The sequence below is a fragment of the Mercenaria mercenaria genome, chromosome 17 (assembly GCF_021730395.1).
Source record: "Mercenaria mercenaria strain notata chromosome 17, MADL_Memer_1, whole genome shotgun sequence".
Taxonomy (NCBI): Eukaryota; Metazoa; Mollusca; class Bivalvia; order Venerida; family Veneridae; genus Mercenaria; species Mercenaria mercenaria.
Window position 1 is genome coordinate 1,786,544 of NC_069377.1, and position 25,020 is coordinate 1,811,563.

Genomic DNA, 25,020 nt, shown 5'->3' on the forward strand with positions numbered 1-25,020 from the left:
TAACTCATTAAGCATAAATGTGCATTTTAAGAATTGCGCAGGCTTACAAGGCTTGGGTAACATCCAGCGAAAGACAAAAAATAGTTCCACAGGGCTCCAGATAAGATGCGTATTAGCGTAAATTACGTATAGAAATAATGCAAATACGCATGTCTAATAATTTCTAAGCGTATGAAAACGTATATAAAATTACAGAAACGCACCCAATGCTTTTTTAAAAACAAAATCTGAATCGTCTGGATGCGTTAGGTAACATAGCCCATCAGCCTTAATTCTCCCACATTGAACGTAAACACGCATCGTATGATTTCTATAAACTTTGCGTGGGTTGAATTTTGCAGTCAGTAAACGGATAAATTATCGGAAGAAGAAGCTCTTACTGGTTTGTTTAGTTACTACTGATATTAAAAATGATTTTAATTTCTATATTTTCGAGAAATAAACAAATCGGCGAAACATTAAATTGTATTTTCTTGTAGTTTTTGAAATCGAAAGTAGATCGTCTATGTTTGGCTGCTTTCACGAAACGAAACAACTTTTTTATGAAAAGATTTAGATAAGAGGTAATTTAACCGTAAACTTCAATGTCAGATACTGCCAATTGCTGCTAAATGTCTTCGTATCATCACAATTTGTAAAATATATTGTTCAAACTGGAGAAAAGTGTAATCGTATCCGGATATAATATTTTGGGTAACTATCGAGCTGTGTTATGAAATTTTAAGAAAAAAACTAAAAACAAACTGAAACTGGTAGACTATACTGTCAGTACATCAATCATTAGCCGACTCAGGCCATTCAGGCCTTTGATTAAGTTTATTATGCTTTTGCTGTTACAAGTACTATTCTCTTATAACATTTTAACATGACCAGCGAATGAGCCACATACATGTAGAGCAAAATATATCTCGGGTTATTCTGCAATAAACCACTCGCGTGCAATCATCAGGTACAGGTGCGTAGCGCGGTCGTAAAAAGTAGTTACCATTTTTTCTAACACTGTTGATACTAGTATGTCGTGTTAGAATCGGAAAAATATGTTCCCAAGTGTGATTTATCGTAGAATAACCAGTGCTTTTCGTTCTTGTGCGAAACAATACGTCACTCAGGCCTACGGCCTTCGTGATATACTCTTACGCATAAGAACTCAAAACTCGGGTTATTCTACGATAAACCACGTTTGGGAACTTATCATTTCTTAATTATATTTAGATTATTTTCGTTTCAAGTTTTACTGTAAAAATGCGATTACTCTTGCGGTTACTTGGAAATGAACCCCTGTAATATGTCGAAATAAGTTGCATGCCACGAATATAATGTGAGAACTTTAACATTACAAACAAACAAAGATAATATGCATGAATTATTTCAACAAACTGTTATATTTGTGCATAATTAGTTACAATATTTTTTTTTGGAAGATACAGACATGAAACAGGCCTCATCCTAAAGTTTCCGAGGGTGGTAGAAGGCTCTTTGATATTTTTCAGCCGATCATCTTAAACAATGTAAATTCTAAGAATAAAAATGTATAATTCCCATGGGAAAATCGAGCAATATCACAATTTTGAAAACGACAATCGTTTTAGAAAGGACAAGCTTTTTTATATGGACAAATTTCAGTTTGCCTACAATTTGAAAAAAAAAACGTTGTTTGCCATCAGAATGTTTATCTTCTATAGTAAATTTAGTTTTGTTCAAAACGTGTCGCTGAATATTGCTGGAAACACAAGATTGGAGAACATGACATATTTATGTCACATAAAAAGTTTTTTTTTTGTAGTGAGCACGCTCAGAGACGTTTTGACCACAGTTTTTTCACCAAATTTAACGCCACTTTTGGATGTGGCCGACAGGAGTGCCATATTGAAAATTTCAGATTTGTTTAAAACTTGCAGTTTGATAAAACAATACTTCTTGATGAAAGAAAACTTTGAATAATGAATTTACTTCATTTATAGACTTTCAGCTTTTGGCCATTTTTGGGTATTTCCGACTGTACATTTTAGCCGTTTTTGACACCATATTTTTAATAACTTATTTTCATTGTTTTTCACTTGATTAGTAAATTGATTGTTATTAAAAATCCAGTATATCTTAAGTTTCGATCCATGCACATTAATGAGCCGTGCCATGAGAAAACCAACATAGTTGGTTTGCGACCAGCATTGATCCAGACCAGCCTGCGCATCCGCGCAGTCTGGTCAGGATCCATGCTGTTCGCTTACAGTTTCTCTAATTCTAATAGGCTTTGAAAGCGAACAGCATTGATCCTGACCAGACTGCGCGGATGCGCAGGCTGGTCTGGATCCATACTGGTCGCAAACCCACTATGTTGGTTTTCTCATGGCACGGCTCATTTGGACAAAACTCGTGTTGTAACAAACAAAACTTTACAATCTATTTGAATAATTATGTTTGATAATGAGTCATAACTTTAGTCCTGAATATTTCAATTATCAGAATGACTATGTTTATAACATGTAATGTCTGTGTTGCACATGAGACTGATAGAGATTAAATGTTTACAAACAAACGGGTAATATATTGGTTATTTAACTTTTGACATTGATGTCAAAGATGTCTTATTTGAAGTGCTTATTTTTTCCCTTTTTTTTCATTGTTGAGCATACTGGATTGTTGTTGATGAGATGACGTAAAATACTGGCTGCTAGTCTCAGCCAATCAAAACATTGTCTGGAGTATGACATAGCTTGAACGAATTTCTGAACTGACTGTAGAATGAAAGAAGACCTTTCAAAATTTTCTGACTGTCTAGTAAAACGACATATTCTGACGTAATCTGCTCTTCTCTTGTTCCATGAAGGAGCTGTATAAATATACTAGAAAGATTTCCGCCGGGAACCTTTTCGACTGGATCTTGGTTGTAAACGCGAAGCACAACTTTTATTTGGCACATGCAGCTGTATATGTCCCGTTGAAAAGATTGCAATTCTTTTAATAGATCCATGTTTATCTTGTCGAATAAAATTTGAGGCACATGTTCGAGGTAATTGGCAAGTCCATTTAACATTTCATAGTACGTTCTCTGACTCTTGAGAAATGAAGATATATTTCTGCAAAGCTGAAAATAAAGATATTTCAAACAATTATTTATGCAAACAGACCAGCAAAATGCCGAATTGAATTACCTTGTTGTCATTGTATTTTAGTTACACCAGTTACAATTATTCTACCGTCGTTTATATGACTGAAAAATTGTTGAAAGAGACGTTAAACCTGAACACACGCACACACACACACAATTTTTCTATTGTTTATCTTTGTGTCTTCTTACACCACATTAATGCCGATAGCTCTTTTCCTTATCACCACTTTTTGGTGGTGGCGCTAGGGTTTGGCAGCCATGTTACATATAAATGTTTTTAGGAACATTTCCCAATCTCAAGAACGTGCTAATTACGAAATGATCGTACATTTGCCATGGATATCTTTAAAAAATCTTACATCGTATGTAAATGACTTATCTCCTGTTGAACCAGCAAACAAAGAAATATTCCAGAAGCTTGCATTGTCCATTCCCCCGACGGAAAATCTTACTTCCATCTAAAAAAGAAGAAAGCAACAAGAGATTTAGGTATATATCAAAAGAAGCAAGTACCTTAGGTATATTTAATTACCTAGAAAAGGTTTTCGTTGATTTAATGTATCAAAACATTTTTTATTATTTTGTTATTCATAATGGATCTCAATTGTTTAAGTTTTTTTTTTTTTTTTTTTTTTTTTTTTTTTTTTTTTTTTTTGAAAATTAGGGTATACTAATGTGTATTTCTCCCGAAAATAGTTTTTTTCTGCTGTATCTGCTTCGAAGAAGTGTAACTGAAATGATACCAAATATTACGCCTCTCCGTATATTCAAACATTCAGTAATTTAGAGCATGTTATTCTAATTTTGTCTTACATTTTACGTTATTAAATATTTTGAGAAAGTAAAAATAAAACCCATTGACTGATCATAAATTTCATTCTTAAGTGACTTAATTTCTCCCGAGAAGGTAATGAAAATGATAACAGTGTACTTACTTTCAATAGAAGATACTCTGACTGAACTATCAAATCCTTTACTCGATCACGAAGTCCGTGCACTTGTAATGAAACATTCAAATTCGATTTGTTTTCATGATGGTCAAAATCGTTGACAAAACAAGGAGGGTTAGTTTCTTTATTCCTCTGTTGAAGGGTAGCTGCGCCTACCACTGTTAGGCAGATATCTGAATAAGCAAATTTTTAAGCCAATTAAACAGAAATTACAACGGAAGATATCATCAAGACTGAGGAACCACACAAAAGTCCAGTACTGTAAAATCATTTAATTTCGTTGGCAGAAAATTGCTTCGCGTGACCAGAACGACTATTTCGTGTTTCCTTGAATTTGTGGATGTCCAGTTTTGTAAAGGAGCTTGATAGAAATTTCATTTCTACCTTTGGAATTAATTTCGCAGATAGAAACAACCACGAAATCCACGAAAACTAGTCCCCCATGAAAATGAATGATTTTACAGTATGTGATTTTCCGTTATCCGCTATTGGACCGGAAGTCAAAGAAGCAGTAATCAAACAGTGAATAATTTTCGTCAAGAGTTTGGCTTTCTTGTTCATGCGGTTATTTTGAACTTTATATCAATCAACACAGTAGTGGGTAGTGCTTCATCTAAAGAGGTAAACCATCATTTAGGTGATCATAGTATGTGATGGCAAAGTACAAGAGTCTCTTATCAATTTTAGAATATATTGAAAGGAAAATATTCCAAGTTTCGAATTAATCTATTTAGCTGAATGGATGATATAAGCAATAAAATTTAAGGACTTTTAGAAGAAAAAAAACATCATTCAAATGACTATTGCATGTGATGTCAAAGAACTTAGAGTGTCTCGTATCCATATGGAATATTTTTAAAGGATTAATCTAATTAATTGAAAGTTTCGAGGACTTTTAGAAGAACCTAAACATATATTTATATTTAAACATTCACTATTTTTTTTAATATTTCGAAATATTTATACGAGAACAAACATTAACATGGTAAAACTATGTAAAAACGTTTTCATACAAATAAATGTTTTATCCATTTTAGACTGATATTTAAGCTTCGTTTTATTTCATGCAGTGACTGCTTTTAATAGTTCCATTAGGCTGAGATGTTTATATACATATTGTGAGAGATTTTTCCGGAACTGGAAATAGATATTAATTATTATTAGAAAATCGGCTTATATATTTTTTATTCTGTTTCACCGGAAGTATAGTTTGTCAATATGATCATAATCTGTTGATATCAACTTAATTTTTTACGAATTATCAGCAAACACATTTTCCTCTCTCTTTTGACTCACAGACTTGGTCATATAATCACAGGCCTATATGTTACAAATTGGGAGGTACACATGATGATATGGAAAGAACAGTTCTGTCATGGACACAACGCGAGGGAACATTCAATATAGTAATATTTGTTCTTGTTCAAAAGTTATTAGGGATGACCAGTGGATTATTTTCGATAGCCCTCATAATTTTCTGATGGTAAATTTCAACGTACGAGAAAATTTAATTATGATAAGTACAATGTACATGTTTAGCATTAAAAGCCATTTCATTGGTTAGTTACTGTCGTTTTCTAGTTTTCAAGAGCTTGAGATATATTTTGGGAAAGCAATGATTATGATCAATTTTTATACTTTGGACTTTTCTTAAAGAATAAAATAGTTCATGTTACCAAAGCATTTTCATTGGAAAGACATGACGCACGCAACAAAATGCTAGACAAATTGACATTTCTTGATACACATTGTTTTTGAAACTTTTGTAGAATACTGAAAAAATGCAAGAAGACGATCATAACAAATAATAAAGACATCAAGATCAAAGGCTTATATACACATTTGTAAATTTCGAACTAGAATATTGCTCAACAGACTAGTGCCCTTGGCAAAAGTCTATAACTAGTAAAATCGAAATAATAGAGTATGTTGTCTGAAAAATAGTAGTATAGTTAAACTTGCTCGAGAAACCACGTCAATTAATCCCTACCCTGCTAAATTTCTATAACGAAATGAACTTGTCCATCTTTCAATTTGGACTGTACCATAAAATTGTTAAAAGTGTGCTTACCAAAAAGATACTGACTAAATGGCGAACAGTGCAGACCATGATCATACCATCAATTAAATGAACGCTCCCGAAATTGTGAAAATGGAAATGTTTCTGACAACTACCGCTAATATGACTTTCTCGTAATTGACCGCATGGCAAGTCGCTAATGGCATGGCATTGCATTTTAATAATAGTTATTTCAATTATTTAATTTGACAATCTTGCTTCAGTTTTAGGATCAGCCGTTTTCAATGTTATCATCTACTAATGTGCGACCTTTTACAGCCGCCACACAGCATTTAACACCCGCTGTTGTGAAGTAAATATAATCCGGAAAGAAGATCACTCGGAAGCACCGAGAACAATGCAAACAGTGAAAATTGCAGACTCGGTTTGATTGAGTCTGTTCATGACCAGTAATGGAAATTGCAACACTGTCCACGCCCCCTAGCGCCGGAATCTCTTTTTAAGTATATTGTTTTCGATCAATGTCACACGAAAGTTATCAAATATTTGTGGTTATTCCTCGTGAATAACCATATTTATTTTAGCGAAATAATGTTATATTACAGTCATTTCTTGACGCTTAATTGAGTTCAATTTAAACTGACGACTCCACATGACAGGTCGGGTATTCTCGGTGCTAACGGAAAGTGCCGATATTTGTTTTTCATCATATGCACGCGGAATGACGTCACAGCTGCCTCTTTCCGCAAGGTCATAAATGGCCGAACAAGAAAAATCTAACATCAACAAAATATCCAAATTAATCAACGAAATGAGGGGTAGAGGTAGCAAAAAATGATCGCAGACCCAAAACTCGACAACTCAGAATACTACAGCGAAAAGAAAAAAGGTGGATGAGAGCAGTCAGACCGAAAATGATGTTGAACATGTCAGGCTATGTGACGCCGAGGATTCAGAAAACCCGGGTAATGATATAGATAACATTGTTAACTTTAGATCCCTTCTTTACAATCCAAATAATAATATGGAAAGCTCTGTGTGTGGTGGTGATTTAAGTCCCAATAGGGAACCGGATGTTGCTAATTTAAGACGGTTCTTGCAACCGGGTCTCGAACCAATGAAGTCTAATTCAGATGACATTGCGATGCACATCCCGCAGGCTATAAAAGACCAAATCTGGCGGGGTGAGTACGTTAATCTGGCGCTTCTGCTAAAAGGCGCTTTAGAATTGTCTGAACTGTCGAACGGCCACAGTCTGTACATATCACCAAGTGGCCTCATTGAATCTAGACCTAAAGAGTTCAAAGGTAAAATAACATCCATTGAAAAGTAGACGGATGCCTTTTTAATATATATGAGTATCCTTTTGAAAAAGTCACCCACATTAACCCAAGACTCAATTAAATATATGTCAATTATAAGGGAGGCTTCAGTACAATTACAGGGCTTTGCATGGGTAACATACGATGAGCAGTTTCGACTGCGACAGTCACATTGTCCAGCATTTTGGGCGTCTATAAATCAAGAGTTATGGCTTCGTTGTATGTCGTTGGCTGGAAATGTATCTAGCACGCAAAAGGTAAACACGTGCAATGCATATAACAGGGGACATTGTACTTATAACAATTGTCGCTTTGCACACTCTTGTTCGTCGTGTGGCGCCCAACATCCAAAATATTTGTGTTGGAAACCATCAAGTAATCCTCCTCCAGTAGCAGGTAATTCCAATATATCAGCCCCTAGGGGAAAGGTGCCTAATTTTCGTGGCTCATTCAGTGCGCCCAGAGGCAAAGCCCCATCCATCCGACCATTTCATAGGAATTTCCAGAATGAATACAAACGTGTCTGAAATCTGTAAATCACCAATCAACCTAACTGTATTGTACCGTGAGTTAAGCTTTTACACACATAGTGATAAACAAATATTGCAAAAAGGCTTTACCGACGGCTTTTCATTGAACTACAGTGGTCCTAGAGTTTTCATAGAATCGAAAAACTTGAAATCAGCCTTAGATCACGCTGAAATTACAAAAGAAAAAATTGAAAAAGAACTAAAAGAAGGTAGAGTAGCCGGTCCTTTTGATATCTCTACTTTACCAGTGCATAATTTAAGGGTGTCGCCAATTGGACTCGTCCCCAAGAAAAATGGACAATTTAGAATGATCCATCACTTATCGCATCCAAAGGGCAACTCATTGAATGACTTTATAGACCCGAAGCTCTGTTCAGTCCAGTATACTAGCTTTGACGAAGCAATACACATGTTGCAAGATCTCGGTCGCGGATGCTATCTATTCAAATTGGATATAAAAAATGCTTTCAGGTTACTTCCGGTGCACCCGGACGACTTTGATCAGCTCGGTTTCAAGTTCTTCGATTCTACTTTATAGATAAATGTTTACCTTTCGGTTGCAGTATATCATGTAATCTTTTCGAAAAATTCGCAGTATTTCTTGAGTTTTGCATAAAGCGGCAGCTGACAAATTCTGAAAAGATTCTTCACTATTTAGACGATTTTTTAGGAGGCAACAATTGTTTTAAAACATGCGCAGATTTGCTCAAACTTTGTAACAACGTATTAGCAGAACTTCAGGTGCCAGTTGCGTCTGAAAAGACAGTTGGTCCCGTTCAAGTGCTGGCTTTCCTCGGTTTAGAGCTTGATTCACAGGAAATGGTTGTCCGTATGCCGCGAGACAAAAACATAGACTTAATAGGCAAAATATCCGCCATGCTATCAAAAGAAAAAACTACCTTAAAAGCTATGCAAAGCCTTATAGGCAGTCTCAATTTTGCTTGTAGGGTAATTCGCCCAGGTAAACCTTTTTGTCGTCGGCTTATAAACGCTACTTGTGGTTTAACAAAATCATATCATCACATTCGTGTGAATGGAGGCATAAAATTAGATTTGCAGATGTGGTTAAAATTCTTTAGTAGCTATAATGGCATATCAGTGTTCTACGACCGCCACTGGTCTTCCAACGAGGCTGTCCAGCTCTTCACTGACAGTGCAGGGGGGTTCGGTTTTGGTGCCTATTTTCAGGGTCATTGGTGTAGTGGCAAGTGGCCACAGGAATGGGAACAGGAAAACATTACAAGGGATATAACTGTGTTGGAGCTATTTCCCATCCTCGTCGCACTACATATTTGGGGCGATAAGTTAACCTGTAAAAAAATTGTTTTTAACTGTGACAACGCCGCAGTTGTCCAAATCCTAAATTCCTTTTCATCAAAATCTGAACGCGTTATGACCCTTGTACGATGTATTACAATGCGCTGCTTGAAGTATAACATGCTCGTAAAAGCCTCTCATGTCCCTGGCGCAAAAAATGACATATGTGACTCATTGTCTCGTTTTCAGTGGGAACGATTCCGAACTCTGGCCCCAGAAGCGGATTCCGAACAGTGTCCAATGCCAAGCCATCTTTGGGAAGTATTCAGGCAAGAGTCGCACTTTTACTAAAAGAAAGCCTCGCAAAGAACACCATTAAAACATACCAAACCGCTATTTCAGTCTTTCAAAAATTCTGTAAGCAGTACTCTTTAAGTTGCCAACTGCCATATGAAACCAAGCACGTGGCCTTATTCATTTCATATTGTTTCGAGCTCGGGTGCACGCCAGCCACTACTAAGACCTACGTTTCTGGGGTAGGCTTCTTTCACAAAGTCTTCGGTTTTCACGATCCAACTAACTCTTTTATAGTTGGAAAGCTGTTGGAGGGATGTCGCAGGTCAAAGGCTAACCCTGATTCGAGATCACCTATTACTCTTGGAATTCTTAAAAAAATTTTGGCAAGCATTCCGTACGTCTGTAGTACTGAATATGAAAACGTATTATTCTATACCAGTTTTGTACTGGCTTATTTTGGTTTGTTTAGGGTAGGGGAATTAGTTTATTCTACGGAAAGCTACAAACATCGTCCTTTGCGCTTGAGTGACATCAGTTTCAGAGATTGCTATAAATCGGTAATAATAAGTGTTCGCCAGTCTAAAACAAACCAGTCTGGTCCACCAAATATCTTAATAATTCCAGCTGAAAATGGAGGTTATTGTCCAGTCCGGGCTTACTTCGGTACAGCAAATTTCGTCCCTCTGTCGAAGGTCAACTTTTGGTGCACGAGGACGGCAAGCCCCTTACTAGATATCAATTTACCGCAGTCTTGAGTAAATGCATTAGGCACGCAAGCCTGTATAGCGGTCACTATACATCGCACTCATTTCGCATAGGCAGAGCAACTCAATTAGCTGTCGAATGTGTGAAAATGGCAACAATTCAGAAGCTGGGGCGTTGGAGGTCTTACGCATACAGATCTTACATAAGAATACAATAATAATAACAGAGATGGCAGCGTCAATAACGACTATAATGATAATGCCGTTGTTGTTGTTATTGATGATGATAATAATAATTGGGATAATGATTAGTAAGCCAGCAATCAAATAGTCGAATCAGATTTATGCAAATATCAAATTTTGGCCTAATTTAAAATAATAATTTAATAATAATAATAATAATAATAATTATAAACCCGGTCATACAATGATCTAACTGCAGCCGAAACGGTACCTCAGTAGGTCATGTAATCTTAAGCTTGATCAATTTGCTATATGGGCTAAATCAGTACAATACTATTTTAATTCTAAATTTATATCGTCAACAGATATATGAATCCTGTCTGATTCGATTCTTTACTGGGCCGGCAAAAGAGCAAATGATATGGGCCAGCCGAACTTGAGCTTACCAAACAATACATCTATCGGATGGTTTGGGGTCAGGGGCCTTAAATGGATAGACTTTCACAGGCAGCTGCAACGGAGAATGTTACAAAACACAAGCCCGAGGGTAATAGTTATTCATCTCGGTGGCAACGATCTTACATCGATCAGTATTTGTAGCTTAATTAGAAAAGTGTCCGAAAGTATTCGGTATTTATTCCAGACATTTCCTGACGCTGTTATTGTTTGGTTAGATATTTTCCAAAGGATTTTATGGTCCGGTGCTGAATCTGTCAAAAGTGTCGAGGCTAAACGGAAACGTATAAACTACATCGGTCTTAAACTCGTAAGTGAAAATAGTCGAGGAAGACACTTCACAATAGACATAGACCACAAAAACAGCGCTTTATTTAGGCCGGATGGTGTTCACCTTTCAGACACTGGTCTTGATTTAACTCTAGAGGCATTAAAAAAGCTTTCTAATACAGTTTGCTCGCTAGAATTTGGCGGAAAAAGAAAAAAATGATTTCTAGAATTTGGCGGAAAAAGAAATAAAAATCTATTTTCTTTCTTTTTTGTGGCGGAAATTCTATCTTCACACGTGCTTGTATAAAAAGTAACCCTTACTTTCTTTTCATTTTGAATATACTTGTGTATAACGTATGCTAAAGCCTCCCCCGTTATTACTGCACAGCAAAAATCGAAATTTTACTAGTTCATTGTGTTGCACATGGTATAAGCGCAGTTGTGCATGGTATAAGCACAGTATGGTGTAAGCGCAGTATGGTGTTGTGCATGGTATAAGCACAGTCTGGTGTTGCGCATGGTATAAGCGCAGTTGTGCATGGTATAAGCACAGTATAGTGTTGCGCACGGTATAAGCGCATTTGTGCATGGTATAAGCAGTATGGTGTTGCGCATGGTGTAAGCGCAGTAGGGTGTTGTGCATGGTATAAGCACAGTCTGGTGTTGCGCATGGTATAAGCGCAGTTGTGCATGGTATAAGCACAGTCTGGTGTTGCGCACGGTATAAGCGCAGTTGTGCATGCTATAAGCACAGTTTGGTGTTGCGCATGGTATAAGCGCTGTTGTACATGGTATAAGTTTAGTTTATTGCTCGCGCATGGTATCTAAGCAGGTTTAGGTGTAATAATTTGTATCACTGTAGCGTCCGATCTAAGGCGCCTTTTAGTCACGCGGTAATTCGGGGGAGAGCTTTTATAAATTTAATTTTCCACGGTCTAGGCATTTAACGAGGAAGCACATTTGGAGCTAGAATTTTGCAAAGAAATTTTTGGCAGCATATTAGGTTTTTCACGTAGCGGCCACATTTCTCCACTCTATAGAAACTTTCAGCTGTTCAGGACAAGCGCAAGAACTTTGCTACTTTTTCCAGTGAATGAACTGTTTTTAGGACGTTGATCAGATCGAGCTGTAGCCTATATGGTACCTCAGTGGATCTGACTTTATTAAGACGATCTAACCGCAGCCTTAATGGTACCTCGGTAGATCTATATAAAAGTTTAATTATTGATGAATGGACATTGGTATAATATATGAAGTGAACTTAACATAGTGTTGTTTATTCATTTATAGCAGAATAATTTTACAGTTGGTTCAAAAGCAAAGTAGCAACCAATTATCTGTGTGAGTATAGGGTAACTTGTGATCCCGCTGTGTCCGTATTTCCGAGGTAGCATCAGCATTTTGTGATCGCCCTGTGTCCGTATCTCCGCTTTTAAAATCAAATGAGTCTTAAAATAACGAACATGGACTTTATTTTGATTCTTTAAGCTCCTTGAACAATTTCTAATGGTTTCGCACAAGTCCCTTCAGTTATTATGTGAATTACATAAAATTTACAGTTAAACGGTCGATTAAAGATCGAACACGGAAATGTTTTGCTACACTGGAATAAAAAACAAAACAAAACCATTAAGGCACGCTAAATAAGTCTAACGCATTAAAGTATACTTCTAAATGAGATGTTTTATTCCTTGATTATATCTGCGTACATTTTATAAGCTGTCACAACTGCAGTTTATTTCGTGCCTAAATCAATGCTATCGATTTATTTGACATTTAAATGGGACATAAAGGTTTAAACAAAATAATATCATCAGGGAAGGAAATATATTAAAGTGTAAATGAGCACGAATTCCAAGAAGGGAAGTTGTCCGGCGCTCCAATGGGGTATTGATGATCTGTACTATATTTTGCTGTTTAAATCGAATTGTCATAAACCTGATGATAAGGACAAAGACCTTTAGAATAGTTAAGAAATAATTTATATCTAGAGAGTGCTTTAACACGATGGGCGGTTATACGTCGGGCGCAGCACGAGTGAAATTATTTGTACGACGTATTACCGCCCTAGTGTATAAATAGTGTTAAACAAAGGTTTTGCTATAAACTATTTTGATTCTAATATGCCTTTAATCTAAAACAGTAGATAAAATATAGTAACGTTCTTTCTTGGTCGCAACAAAAACATTGACGTCACCGCACGTTAATGTGACGTCATTCTAGCGTAATAGTGTTTTAACAGAGAAAAGCATATTATAATATTAAGTTATCAGTCGTTTTAAAGAATTTGTAATTGTGATAATCTATGAACTAGTTTTCACATGTTTGATTAAACATATTTTATTAGTGCGTGGTCGGTTTTATTTAAAATCCCAGCAACATGCTGATCATTTAACGTGACGTTATTGGCAACGTATTCAGTTGATCATTTAACGTGACGTTACTGGCAACGTATTCAGTATAAAGTTACAATGACCTCCGTATTGAATATAAGTGTGCTTTTTAATTTTGTCTTTTGACAGTTCCTGTGATACGCAGGCTCCATAACCTCAGACCCCCTTCCTAAATTCCAGTTTGTTTAGTTCTGCCCATTGTGTTCTCGTTTGGGGCAAACCCTTACTTTATCTGGGGACCAAACGCCGCTCTTCATGGAATTACACGCCTCAACACGTGTTCACCGCCGTTTGAACACATCTGCGGATGTCTCTAAATTGCTTTTTGTACTTTTAGCATGTGTAAATGTTGAGTTCTGCTCAACCCGGGGCTAGAGGGCGTGGACGGTAGCATGCATTTCCACTACCTCCATGAACAGGCTCAATCAAACCGAGCCTGCAACATTTTCATTTATGTCGTGTTGAGCGACCTGTGAAGTTTCAACTTTTTTTATTTTACTATTTTGGGTTGTTATTAACGTTAAAGGCCATCAAAAGTAAAACAGGTTATTTTATGTTTAAATACACTTACGTAACGTTTCGTTTTTCTCTTTTTAAACTTTTCAGTGGATCATAGTACTCATATTTCATCTCCTGATAAATTCATTGTTTCGGTATAAAAAATCAATGATATAATTCCGTTCGAACAACGCGAAGAAATTGATATATAATCCATTATTTTAATAAAAAGGAAAATTTAGCAGTACATAAGAACCTAAAATACGCAAAACCATACCAGAAACATACAAGAAATGGCACTCGTAGAAAAAATATAACTTTGTATCATGTTGCGCGTTATGCGTGATATTGGTTAAACCATTGAAATGACATGGAATAAATAAATGCACGTGCTACATGTACAAATCGCATATTGCCAGTTTCGACCTTCTACCAACATATCTTTAATTCATCTGAATGATTTTAAATTTCAAAGTTTTCACTTACATGTTTCATAGATACACTGTGAAAAACTATATTCGGGTATATTGTTAATTCTTATGGATTATATATGTTATCTATATGCCTGAAAGTTCTTACAACACAATATCACCCTGTTTTACATATTTTGCCCTTTAGTTTTGCTGTAAAACAGTATAAATCACTTAAATAACCCAAAGGTGAAATTGATGGGTCATTACTGGTCTTGTATTTTACGCCTAGTTATTTGTACTTACATATTTGCACACATAACTCAAATAATCTTAATTACTAATTTAAACAATAAGTATCTTAGATATCTGACAAAATATTTTGTAAAAGATCAAATAGTTTATTAGTTTATTAGTTTATTAGTTTATTTACATCACATCAACACTATACAAATAAATAGTACATAAAACACATAAAAGATTGTTCATTTTAATTTTAACCCAATATTATAACATACTGTATGATTATAATGTAACAGATTCAATTGAATTTGTTGATCTTTTCAACTGAATTTTTGTCGATGATTATAAAGATATTTTGGATACAAGGGCAACGGGAAAGGAAGTATATTATGTTTGGAAATGATAGAGAATTCCAATAACAGAAGTAGTAGCTTCGACGGCATTTCAAGAAAGAAACGACAGGAAAAAGGTCTGTACTTTCTGTACTTTCTGTCTTTATATTTTATTTTTATTTTTTCATTTATTTATTTATTTTTGCTGTTGCAAGTAATATTCTTTTTTTATAACAACCATTATATTTAAAAATTTTTCGTTTCAAGTCATTTCGAGCCGTTTCGTTACTATAAAATCTAATAAATGACTCTTACTTTTATAAACACCCGTAATATGTCGAAATAAGTAGCACGCCACGAACATAATAGGAGGGCTATTTTATTACAAAGAAAAAAAAGATAATTTGTATAAATTTGATAAACAAAAATAATTTGGTAGAATTATTTCTACAAAATGTTTAATAAGTTTGTGCATGATTAGATAAATTGCTCTGAAAACCAGCAACATTGTTCGCATTTTTTTCTCTTTTTTTAACATTACATTTGGTAATTGACATACATAATTTATAGATAACATAGATTTTTCTGTACGAGCATATTTACAATTATTCATAAATTTTGATATTAAATAAAGATATATGCGTGGGGCGTGCTTGTGTGTGTATTTGTGATAACATAACGACAGTTAAAAATCCCAGTGTCAACAACAAGTGTGTTCGTTTAAAAGTCGCGCAGATTGTCAATGGTTAACTACACAGCATCAATTGTCCTAAAACACAATGTCTTTTTTAGAGTAACTAGACACAGAGTATACAAAACGAAAATGTAACCTTTTCGCTAATTCTGTAGAATTGATCCTGAAAATACTTTCGAAAAGTTAATATTAATCCAACACTTTTCAGAGTAACAAGAGCGTCTACAAGGAAACACAATGGGAGATGGGACAGTATGTGTGCTTGTATGTGGTTCTTGCTGTTTTTTGTTTGTTCCATTTATATTTCAAAGCGTGGGCTTCTTTACACCAATGTGGGCATCAAATGCAACATGTGACTCGATTGGGCTTTTGTACAGCTGTTGCGCCGGAAGTGATAACGATACCTGTAAAAATACAAATGGAGGAGACGGTATGATTATTGTTATGAAATCTTAGAAGCAGTAATATGGGAGTGGCTGATGATGACAGTTCACCAATTTTAATTAATTCAAAAAGAGTATAAATAAAATGAAAAATGTATTTTGAATATGATTTCATTTCATTTTATTGTTTAATTGGCACGTAACAATGCCTTTGACCATTTACAAAGCATACAAACAAATATGGCCAAGACAAAATAAGAATACATATTTTAACTTAAATAATTGAACATAACTTATTGTATTTCATACCATAGCATACCATACGCTAAACATTTATAAATAAACATCATATAATCAAGAAGCAGAAATATAAATGCAGAATTGCCTGTGCACAAAATTTAACACCTTTAATTTGGCTTTTAATACAAAACAGAACATGTTTCAAATTCATACTTTTTTCTTATAAAAGGAATGCTGCAAATGCTTATATCGCTTTTACATTATTTGTATTTCTATTCTGAGAAAAGTCTGTTGTAGGATTATTCCTATACACTAATATGTCTAAGTTGTGTTCTTCAGAACTGGACGCAAGAGCTTTGGGCTTACATGCTACGTCGTTTGCAGTTATGTTTCTTGCAGTGTTTTTCTTGTGTTGTGGAATATGCCGCGGTGATGATGATGATGGTGAAACAGGCTGGTGTACAATACTTGGAGAATGCTGCTCTTTATTATACCCTGTTGCAGGTAGAGACACTTATGAACATAAAATTTACTTCTTTCTGGATACAGTAAAGACATTGGTGCTATTTGTCATTAAAACCTCCTTTCAAAAACATATAATTATTATTGAATATTTCTTCCTTATTGCTCTAGAGCATAAAAATAACTCATTTAACTTGATCATTACTGAATTTTAAATAACGGCATTTTTTCCTTGACGCAGGTTTGTCCAAACTAGTAAACGTTTAGGGTCCTTCAGTGTAGGACTTACATTTTATTAAAGCTTCCTTCGTTTCAAAGCATTGATAAGTTAATATGATAATAATTGATTGTTTAATACAATGTTTAAATAAATTATGATAATGTCTTTACCAAACTTCTTTGAAAAGGTCTCTTTATTTTGAAAAGAATGAATTTGACATTAAAATCTTATCTGATCTCTGATCTAAAACTTTTCTTTGTAGTCATGCATAGTTTTACTTGTTTTCATATCAAATATTACAAGGACTTTGTTTCGTTTAAGCATTTAATTTTAAATGGCTATTCGTAGTCTTCGAAAATCAACTTATTATTGTATTTTTAACATGTTATGACCAGATATAACGCATTTGATATTTACATTAATTTACAAATGTATCAAGTGTAAATACAAATTTCAAAACTAGTTTTGGCTCATTGTAACATTGCTATATGACACCGTATCTTCAACATGAATGTCTTTATTCAAGCTATCATATCGGACTATATATGTGGATTTACTTAATTAAATTAATACGCCGCGTAAAACTAAGTCAACTATTGCATTGTTCTCCTATATTCTCCTATAAACCTTGAAATATAAGCTGTGTTTCAAAGCTCAACATGGTTGCTGTATTGCAGGTTTGTTCAGTTTCATTGGTTGTATCATAGTTGCGACACAATACTCCACCTCTGAGCTCGGCTATTCCTTCTATCTGTGCCTTACAGATGGTTGTATGATAATCATCCTAACGATTATTGGCTGTATTGTGGTGTGCAAATACGGGAAGGATGAGGACGACTATCCGACACGGCCATCTAGCACGGTCTCTCCATCTGGCGGCTATGGCGGATCACATTCAGGTGGTGGCGCTTCAAGCGTTGTGCCTTACTCCGGAAGTGGAGGGGTTGCCCTATATGAACCTCGGCAAGCTCAGGTTCAGTATGAAGCGCAACATGCGACCGTGCATCACGCTGTTGCTGTTCATGACGAAGAAACTGGAGGAATCTTTGTCTTCATGAGGAAAATCAACTTCACGAGGATCGTTGCTTCAGTCAAACACAACTAGCTATGTTTTAAGCAACTAATATTCTTTTATAATCTCTTGATACATTCAAAAAAGTATTGACACTGTATTTTAGAGACTTCAAGGAATTGTTTTAATTTTTTATTACTGTTTTTATATGCAATGACACCTGGTGTTAGCTTTCAAATTTTTGTGCCTTTTATATATTTCATCATTTATGTTTTTAAGGTTTGTTAAATTTAATGTACAATCTCAAGTTTTACTGTAAATCATTTTCACATTCTTAATTTGCCGTGTTTTGTTTGACTGTTGTGCGAGTATTACTTGTTAACCTTAGACTACTTGCATTTAAGTAAAATTTTCACATTTGTAGAAACTGAACATTGTTTAAGGAGGTAGGTTACCTTAATATTAGTATGTACGCATGTCCAACCGGAAGCTAACGTGACAATTTACGACGACGTTTACGACAAACTTAATGTGTTTGTATAGCCATTCTTCTGAAAACAAATCATGAACCTATCTCCGATCTGATGCTTTATGGTTTAATAATGCAGGAATAATGAATAAACTGCCGCAGAAACGCTCCAAAACAAGGTTGCCTTAAAATGACGTCATTGACGTCATGACGTTACGTGTCAGTTACCGCGCTAAATTAATAGCTTTTATTCTGAAAGTACGTAATTCTGTGCATTTTCTTTATTTGAACTATTTTCAAACAGCCATCATTTGCTGAAATATTTTTTATGAGTCTTTTGCTCTAAATAATAATCCATATTTTGCTTCTTTTATGTAGTTATATTGAAATGTTATGCGGAATGTAAGAAAATGGATGATGGTAACCAATGTTATTTGGAATACCACTGGGTGAAAGGTTACTTTCAAATAAAAGACTAGCAGTTTGATTTGTAATACCTATTTTTCAGTTTCCGTTGATAATTCATTACTTATATACTAAAACTAAGCTCTAAAATTGTTCAAATTTCAGTAGAAAATTGTGGTTTCTTGAATTGAACTGATGTTACCATGGAAACGAAGCCCGTGACCTATAAATCTAAAGGTAAAATTCAAAAGCATTAATACTGGTCTATTCAAGGAACACAGTTTCGGCTTTTTATTTTCATTTCAACAATATCCATGGGAATAATAGCAGCATGCTGAACGATTTTTCAATTAAAAATGCCAGATGAAGGTTACTGCTGTAAATATTTTAAGCTGTGAAATTTGTTTTAAATAAATGCAAATAACACGAAAATATAACTTACGTTAGAAATAATATGTTTTAAAGCTACATTAACAAGAAAGGTAATTTTATTCAATATTTTTGTAAGAAATTACGATAAAAAAACAAGATATAAGCTATTTTAAACATCTCTGTTGCCATGGTTACTTTAAACTTTAAGAATAATAGGGTACCATGTAAAGTGCTTGGTATTTTGCTAATAATAGTACACAAATAATCCATGTTGGTTATTAACAGAATGACACTGAAGCCGTCGAATTCCCCGTTTTTATACATACATGTAATTGTTTAAAAAATGAGAGAAAATGCGTTACCATGGAAACACGAGTCCCGCGACATATACATTTTAAGCTTATATTAGAAAGCTAACGTGCATACTAGTAAATATATCAATTATGCAGACTTCTAAGGATATCAATGAAACTAAAATACACTGAAAAGTGTTAAATATCCATATTTTCCTTCTTCTTTCAATATGAAATATCTTTGGAGGGTCATGTTCTTCAAACCTGGATAAAAATGAACTTGAAGGGACAGAGATAAACGAAACTGAGATTGTAGCAGTTAAAACATCACATTACACGAAATACAAAACATTGCTGCGGTTCAACTAATTTGAATTTACCCTGGTAACAAGGTATGCTACCTCCTTAATAGACAAGTGTTTTTAATTAATTTTATTTCTGTCAAACGAAGTGATTAATGTGTCGTGCGCAAATCCCAGGTTCCTATCTCAAAGGTCAAGGTCACACTTAGAGGTCAATGGTTAAATTCAATAATGACTTTGTCCGGAGCATTTCTTCTTCATGCATTGAGGGTTTTTGATGTACCTTGGCACAAATGTTCACCACCATGAGGCGGAGTGCCATGGGCAAGGACCAAGTCTCTAGGTCTAAGGTCAAGGTCACACTTGCACACAAAGGTCAGATGCAAAAATGTTTTTGTTCGGAGCATTTCGTTTTCGTGCATGGACGGATTTTGATGTAACTTGGCACAATTGTTCACCATCGTGAGACGGAGTGTCATGCGCAAGAACCTAGAATTACTTCCCTTTGTTGTTACTATAAAAAGCTTATATTGTAACTTTTTATCTCTGGTCGTAGGGAAAAATCAAGACCACTTTTCTGTAGTACAACATGCATGTTACATCCAATTTTAGGTGTATTTTGACCTATCTCTACTGGTAAGGATTTTGTGTAGACTTTTTTAAAGATTTACTTCCCTTTGTTGTTATTATAAATAACTTATATTGTAACTTATATTGAAACTTTTTGTGATCATTTTTTTTATTTGGCATAAATGTTTACCTCAGTGAGACATGAGTCATGTGCAACTCCTACTCGATCCTTTTGACAGCTGGCAGGCTCGACATGTTGCCCTTAGGCATCTAGTTTAGAAATCCTGTCCAATAATACCGTTTATTATATACCTATATAAATTCTGTAAAAAAATCGGCTTGTATTTCACAATCAAATATGGACAGACAGACAAAAATTCCGTATTGTACCTTTAAATTCCGTATTGTACCTTCCGTATTGTATGCTGCCGGACTATTTTCATTAATATGCATGACCTGACAAAATTCTATAAATAGCACACATAAAAACTTCACTAAGTTCCATTTAATATCGATAAACATTGAAGATTTCGTTCAAGAACAAAACAAGAATTAAAATAGTAAAGGTATATAATAAAAGGGTCATTATAACAGTAGCTGGATCTGGGACTTTGTATTCGGCTCTCGTGGATTTTGCAAAGGCGGATCACACTCGGCGCTTGCACGCCTCGTGAGATCCGATCTTGCAAAATCCACGAGAGCTGATTACTGCTTCCCAGATCAAGCTTCTGTTATAATGACCCTATTATATTGAGCATCTCTAGTAAATCAAGCAATCCAGCTTAATTGCCTGAGTACCCATCGACATAATTTTAAAGGTTTCCGAAGCAAAATGAAAACGCGTATGAAAATTCATTTCGCACGCACATCAGAGTACATGGTTTTATTTGAACCCTATTTTGTACAAATGTTCCTTTGGAACTTTGTCCGATTATCATGTATTCGTAAAATGATTAATCAAATAAATGCGATTTGTTTTTTGCGCCTTTATAACATTTTCTTGCATTTTTAAATAGGCAGGAAAAACTTAAATCACAAATGACATGTGTACTGTGCAATTACCCACAGAGATTTTATTGCCTTGTCCCTAAGGCCTAAAAACCTGCACTTTTTATACTTTAAAACATGGTCAGTGATGTTAGAAATCAACTTACTGATGCTCTGAATGCATAGCCCCCAATTTGTATTGAACATTTTACGCAAAAATGATTTCCTAAAAGTCCCCTACCCACAAAAAAAAATCCGACCTACCTACCTACCCTTATTTTTTACCATGTTACCGAACGCGTATATCGTGCATCAAACTTGCACTTTATTCTCAACATGTTTCAATGTTACAGTACAGTGCAGGCTGTAGATAAAAGTAATCCTCTTCAGGTGAATCCTGACAAGACAGAAATTTCGAAGCAAAGCAGTTCAGTCACAGTCGTAAGTTTCCGTCCTATGCAAAGAGGTTTGACAACAAAAAAGTGCGGTAGTAATAAGAATAATAGTTATAACATCTTTATTTATAGAAGGTAGCACATGAAGATATAGATCAGTACAAAGTACAAATAATACATCTTAATTTTAAATGTGGTCTTCTGAAAATCAACAATAACCAAATATAACTTACACTATCACATAACCTAATTTATATCACACATATGGGAAAATTAGACCCATTGAATTTTCGCACGAGTGAAAATATCTTATATAGCGCAAAGAAGGAGCCCTTTACTTTATTCAAATTTATGGGAAAAGTATTATAGGTATTTTAGCTTTGCAAACAATGTGATAATATTCAATGCATTGTCTTTCTTATGAACATTTTATTTTCAAAATCGATTAAATAGAAAATGGTCTTTTTTTGCGTATACTTTATGTCTGTCTATTTACAATTAGATATATAGTAAAATATGGATAATTTGCTGAAATTTCTTCTGTTTAACAAAGAATAAATAGATTTTTATTTGCTCTTGAAGACCATTGCAAACGACTTAGTAATCTGTATTTATTTAGCTATTGTTTCATATTAACTTCAGTTTTATAGGTGAAGAAGAAAATGGTCTTTTTTAAGCATTTTGCAGATGAGTATATGTTGTTTTTTTTATCGTTATCGGAAAGACTCGAATATTCTCGTATATTTCCGTCAATTCTTACGGAATTCAAGACTGATTTCTTCTCACCCGCTGAACTGCACACATGTACGGATTTATAAATTAGTGGACGCTCTATAATAATTATGATTTTTTTTACAACCAATAGTCAATTTTAAACAGCCTGAGGATCGAAATTTAAAATTTCAAAAAGAAGAATTTCGAGTTTGCATCGAATTTGGATCTTGCTCGTAGCTCGAAACTGAAATGTTCAGTGTTTTATTCGAGCATTGAACATCGAGTCTGTTGAAAATGGAAATCTTAAGGAACTGATTTCGAGCTTGAATTAAATTTCGTGTAAGAAGAAAAAAGACCGTTAAAAGTTTCAAACGTTGAAATTTGAGGCGGTATATTTTGGGCAAGTTAGAAGTAGAAAATCGAAATTCAAATTTTCGAAAGGATGACGTTGAATTTTGCTTAGATTGAATTTCGCACCAACTCGGAAAACGAGATTCAAATCAAAAGAAATCATCGAAATTCGATGCAGAATTGAAAATACAGCCAGCAGGAAGATCGAAATTCAAATATTTTGAGGAGAGCAGTGATCTAGTGGAGATTGTGTCGGCCGTTCAATCCAGGGGTCGTGGGTTCGAACCCCGTTGGGATCAAGATCATGAATTCTCATATGACATTAGTACTGGTTTTTCCAGGAAGTTAACTCGAGAGTGGTTACTATAAGCTTGAAGCCTTCATCACAATCCAGCTAAAACAAATAAGTATAAACTAAACTAAATATTTTGAGCTAGCATGAATTTCTAGTCAATCGGCATTTTAAAGAAAATTTAAATTGCGATCTTTAAACTGGCTCTTAATTCAATACCTGCTCGATATTCAGATTGAAAATTTGACTTTGATTTTTGAACTTGTTCGACATTCAGTGCTAGATTTTCGAAACGTCGAGCGAGCTCGCAAATAAAATTATTGCAAGATCGAAATCCAGCTGTTTCAAATTCAATCCCACTTTTAAATTCGATTGCTTTGAAAAGTTGAGCAGGCTTGAAATATAATACCGGGAATAATCTATTAAGATTTTTAAAAACTTGAATTTCAATATATCTGATCTTGCACGATTTTTAATCTTTGAATTATGATCTTGAGCAGATCGAAGTTTCAGTATTGTATTGAAAACCAGCTTTTCAAAATTTGATGTACGATTTTCGAGCTGGCTCGACACTAATTTCTTGCTCGGTATCTGACTTTAAAAAAATTCACGACATAACAATAAATGTGCAGTTATTTGATTACACAAAAAAACAAAGTATTATAAAAGCGAGCATCCATCTGATTGTAAGATAGTAGAAATTATTTTTGCAAAGTGATTGTTCGGTTTTATAATAATGTGTTTGTTGAGAATACCGTTATACAGGTATTCTGATTAATCCACCAAATGCCATTTAGGTTCCGATTAGTTCCAATTTATTTGCCATCACTGTAAATTAGACTTAGCAATGATATATAACGGTACATTGGCGAAGAAGGGATTACTTGTTAGACATCGGCTTAAAATACGGAGTAGGCCGAAAACTACCGAACAGTCTCGACAGCAGATTTACCTTGCCAAACTTATTATCGGCTTTTGTGGCGATTTTCGCGATGGGTCTAATTTTCCCATATGTTCATCCTTAGACATACCCCATAAAAAGATACTTAGTATTGCCTTTATACGGTGCCCGTAAAGTGACATGTTACACACTTTTTTTCCAATTAGGTAATGTGAGACTTTTTTTTTTTTCTTTTAAAACGAAATAAAAAAAGCCACATTACCTAACTGGAAAAATGTGTGTAACAGCATTTGGGGGCACCATTTTAAGTACGATTATACAATTTCCTTTATGCAAAAATTAGTTAATAACAACCCCCAAATAACGGCATATTAAATCAGCTGATATAAACAAAGAGATTTTTTTAGGCAGTCAACTGTAAGATAAAATTGCCCAAATCATCAGTGCTTTTTTTCAATCAAGATACTTTTGGGGGAAGTAATGCAACACGGACCAGGGAGAGGGCATTTTTTTCAACCGGCGACTTCTTGTCATAAAGTTTTTTTTTTCGCCCCCGGGCGATGTACGAACCAATAACGTGATGGATAATGATCTAGTAAGCCCTCGTCATGAAAAATTTAAACCCTCACCTTTGCAAAATAAAAAAAATGTTTGACTGTTGACTGGTTTGTTTAAGAAAAAAAGTGAAAAAAACCAATACTGGAAAAAAACCTTTTCAGGGTTTCTTTTTGGGAGCGACGCCAACACACAAGACGACAAGTTACGCGCCAATCATAAAAAAAAAAAAATTTTTGTCGTACGTGCGCTTTTGCATTTTACGTTTTGCGCTTTTAACGTGCAGGCGCTTTTAAAACGTTTTGGCTTTTTTAAAAACGAGTTTTCCCCTTTTTTGAACGGTTGGCGTTTTTGAACTACACATACATTTCCCTACAAACACCCGCTGTATTTTTCTGCTCATAATATTGGATTTTACCCCTCCATATT

General features: G+C 34.8%; 1 protein-coding gene across 1 annotated transcript; it reads left to right on the forward strand.

The window, feature by feature from the left end:
* The first annotated feature begins 14,999 nt into the window (after nucleotides 1-14,999).
* On the forward strand, nucleotides 15,000-21,389 carry LOC123536936 (uncharacterized). The gene is made up of 4 exons (XM_045320450.2): nucleotides 15,000-15,111; nucleotides 15,877-16,098; nucleotides 16,631-16,795; nucleotides 17,651-21,389. The coding sequence occupies exons 2-4, from the start codon at nucleotides 15,906-15,908 to the stop codon at nucleotides 18,076-18,078; spliced, it is 786 nt and encodes a 261-aa protein (XP_045176385.2). The 5' UTR covers nucleotides 15,000-15,111; nucleotides 15,877-15,905; the 3' UTR covers nucleotides 18,079-21,389.
* The last annotated feature ends 3,631 nt before the right edge of the window (nucleotides 21,390-25,020 follow it).

What these genes read in the sequence shown, in the direction of transcription:
- LOC123536936 (XM_045320450.2), top strand. Translation starts at nt 15,906, where the DNA reads ATGGGAGATGGGACAGTATGTGTGCTTGTATGTGGTTCTTGCTGTTTT. An exon ending in AAATACAAATGGAGGAGACG is followed by an intron (nt 16,099 to 16,630) that starts GTATGATTATTG and finishes TGTGTTCTTCAG; the next exon opens with AACTGGACGCAAGAGCTTTG. An exon ending in TTTATTATACCCTGTTGCAG is followed by an intron (nt 16,796 to 17,650) that starts GTAGAGACACTT and finishes GCTGTATTGCAG; the next exon opens with GTTTGTTCAGTTTCATTGGT.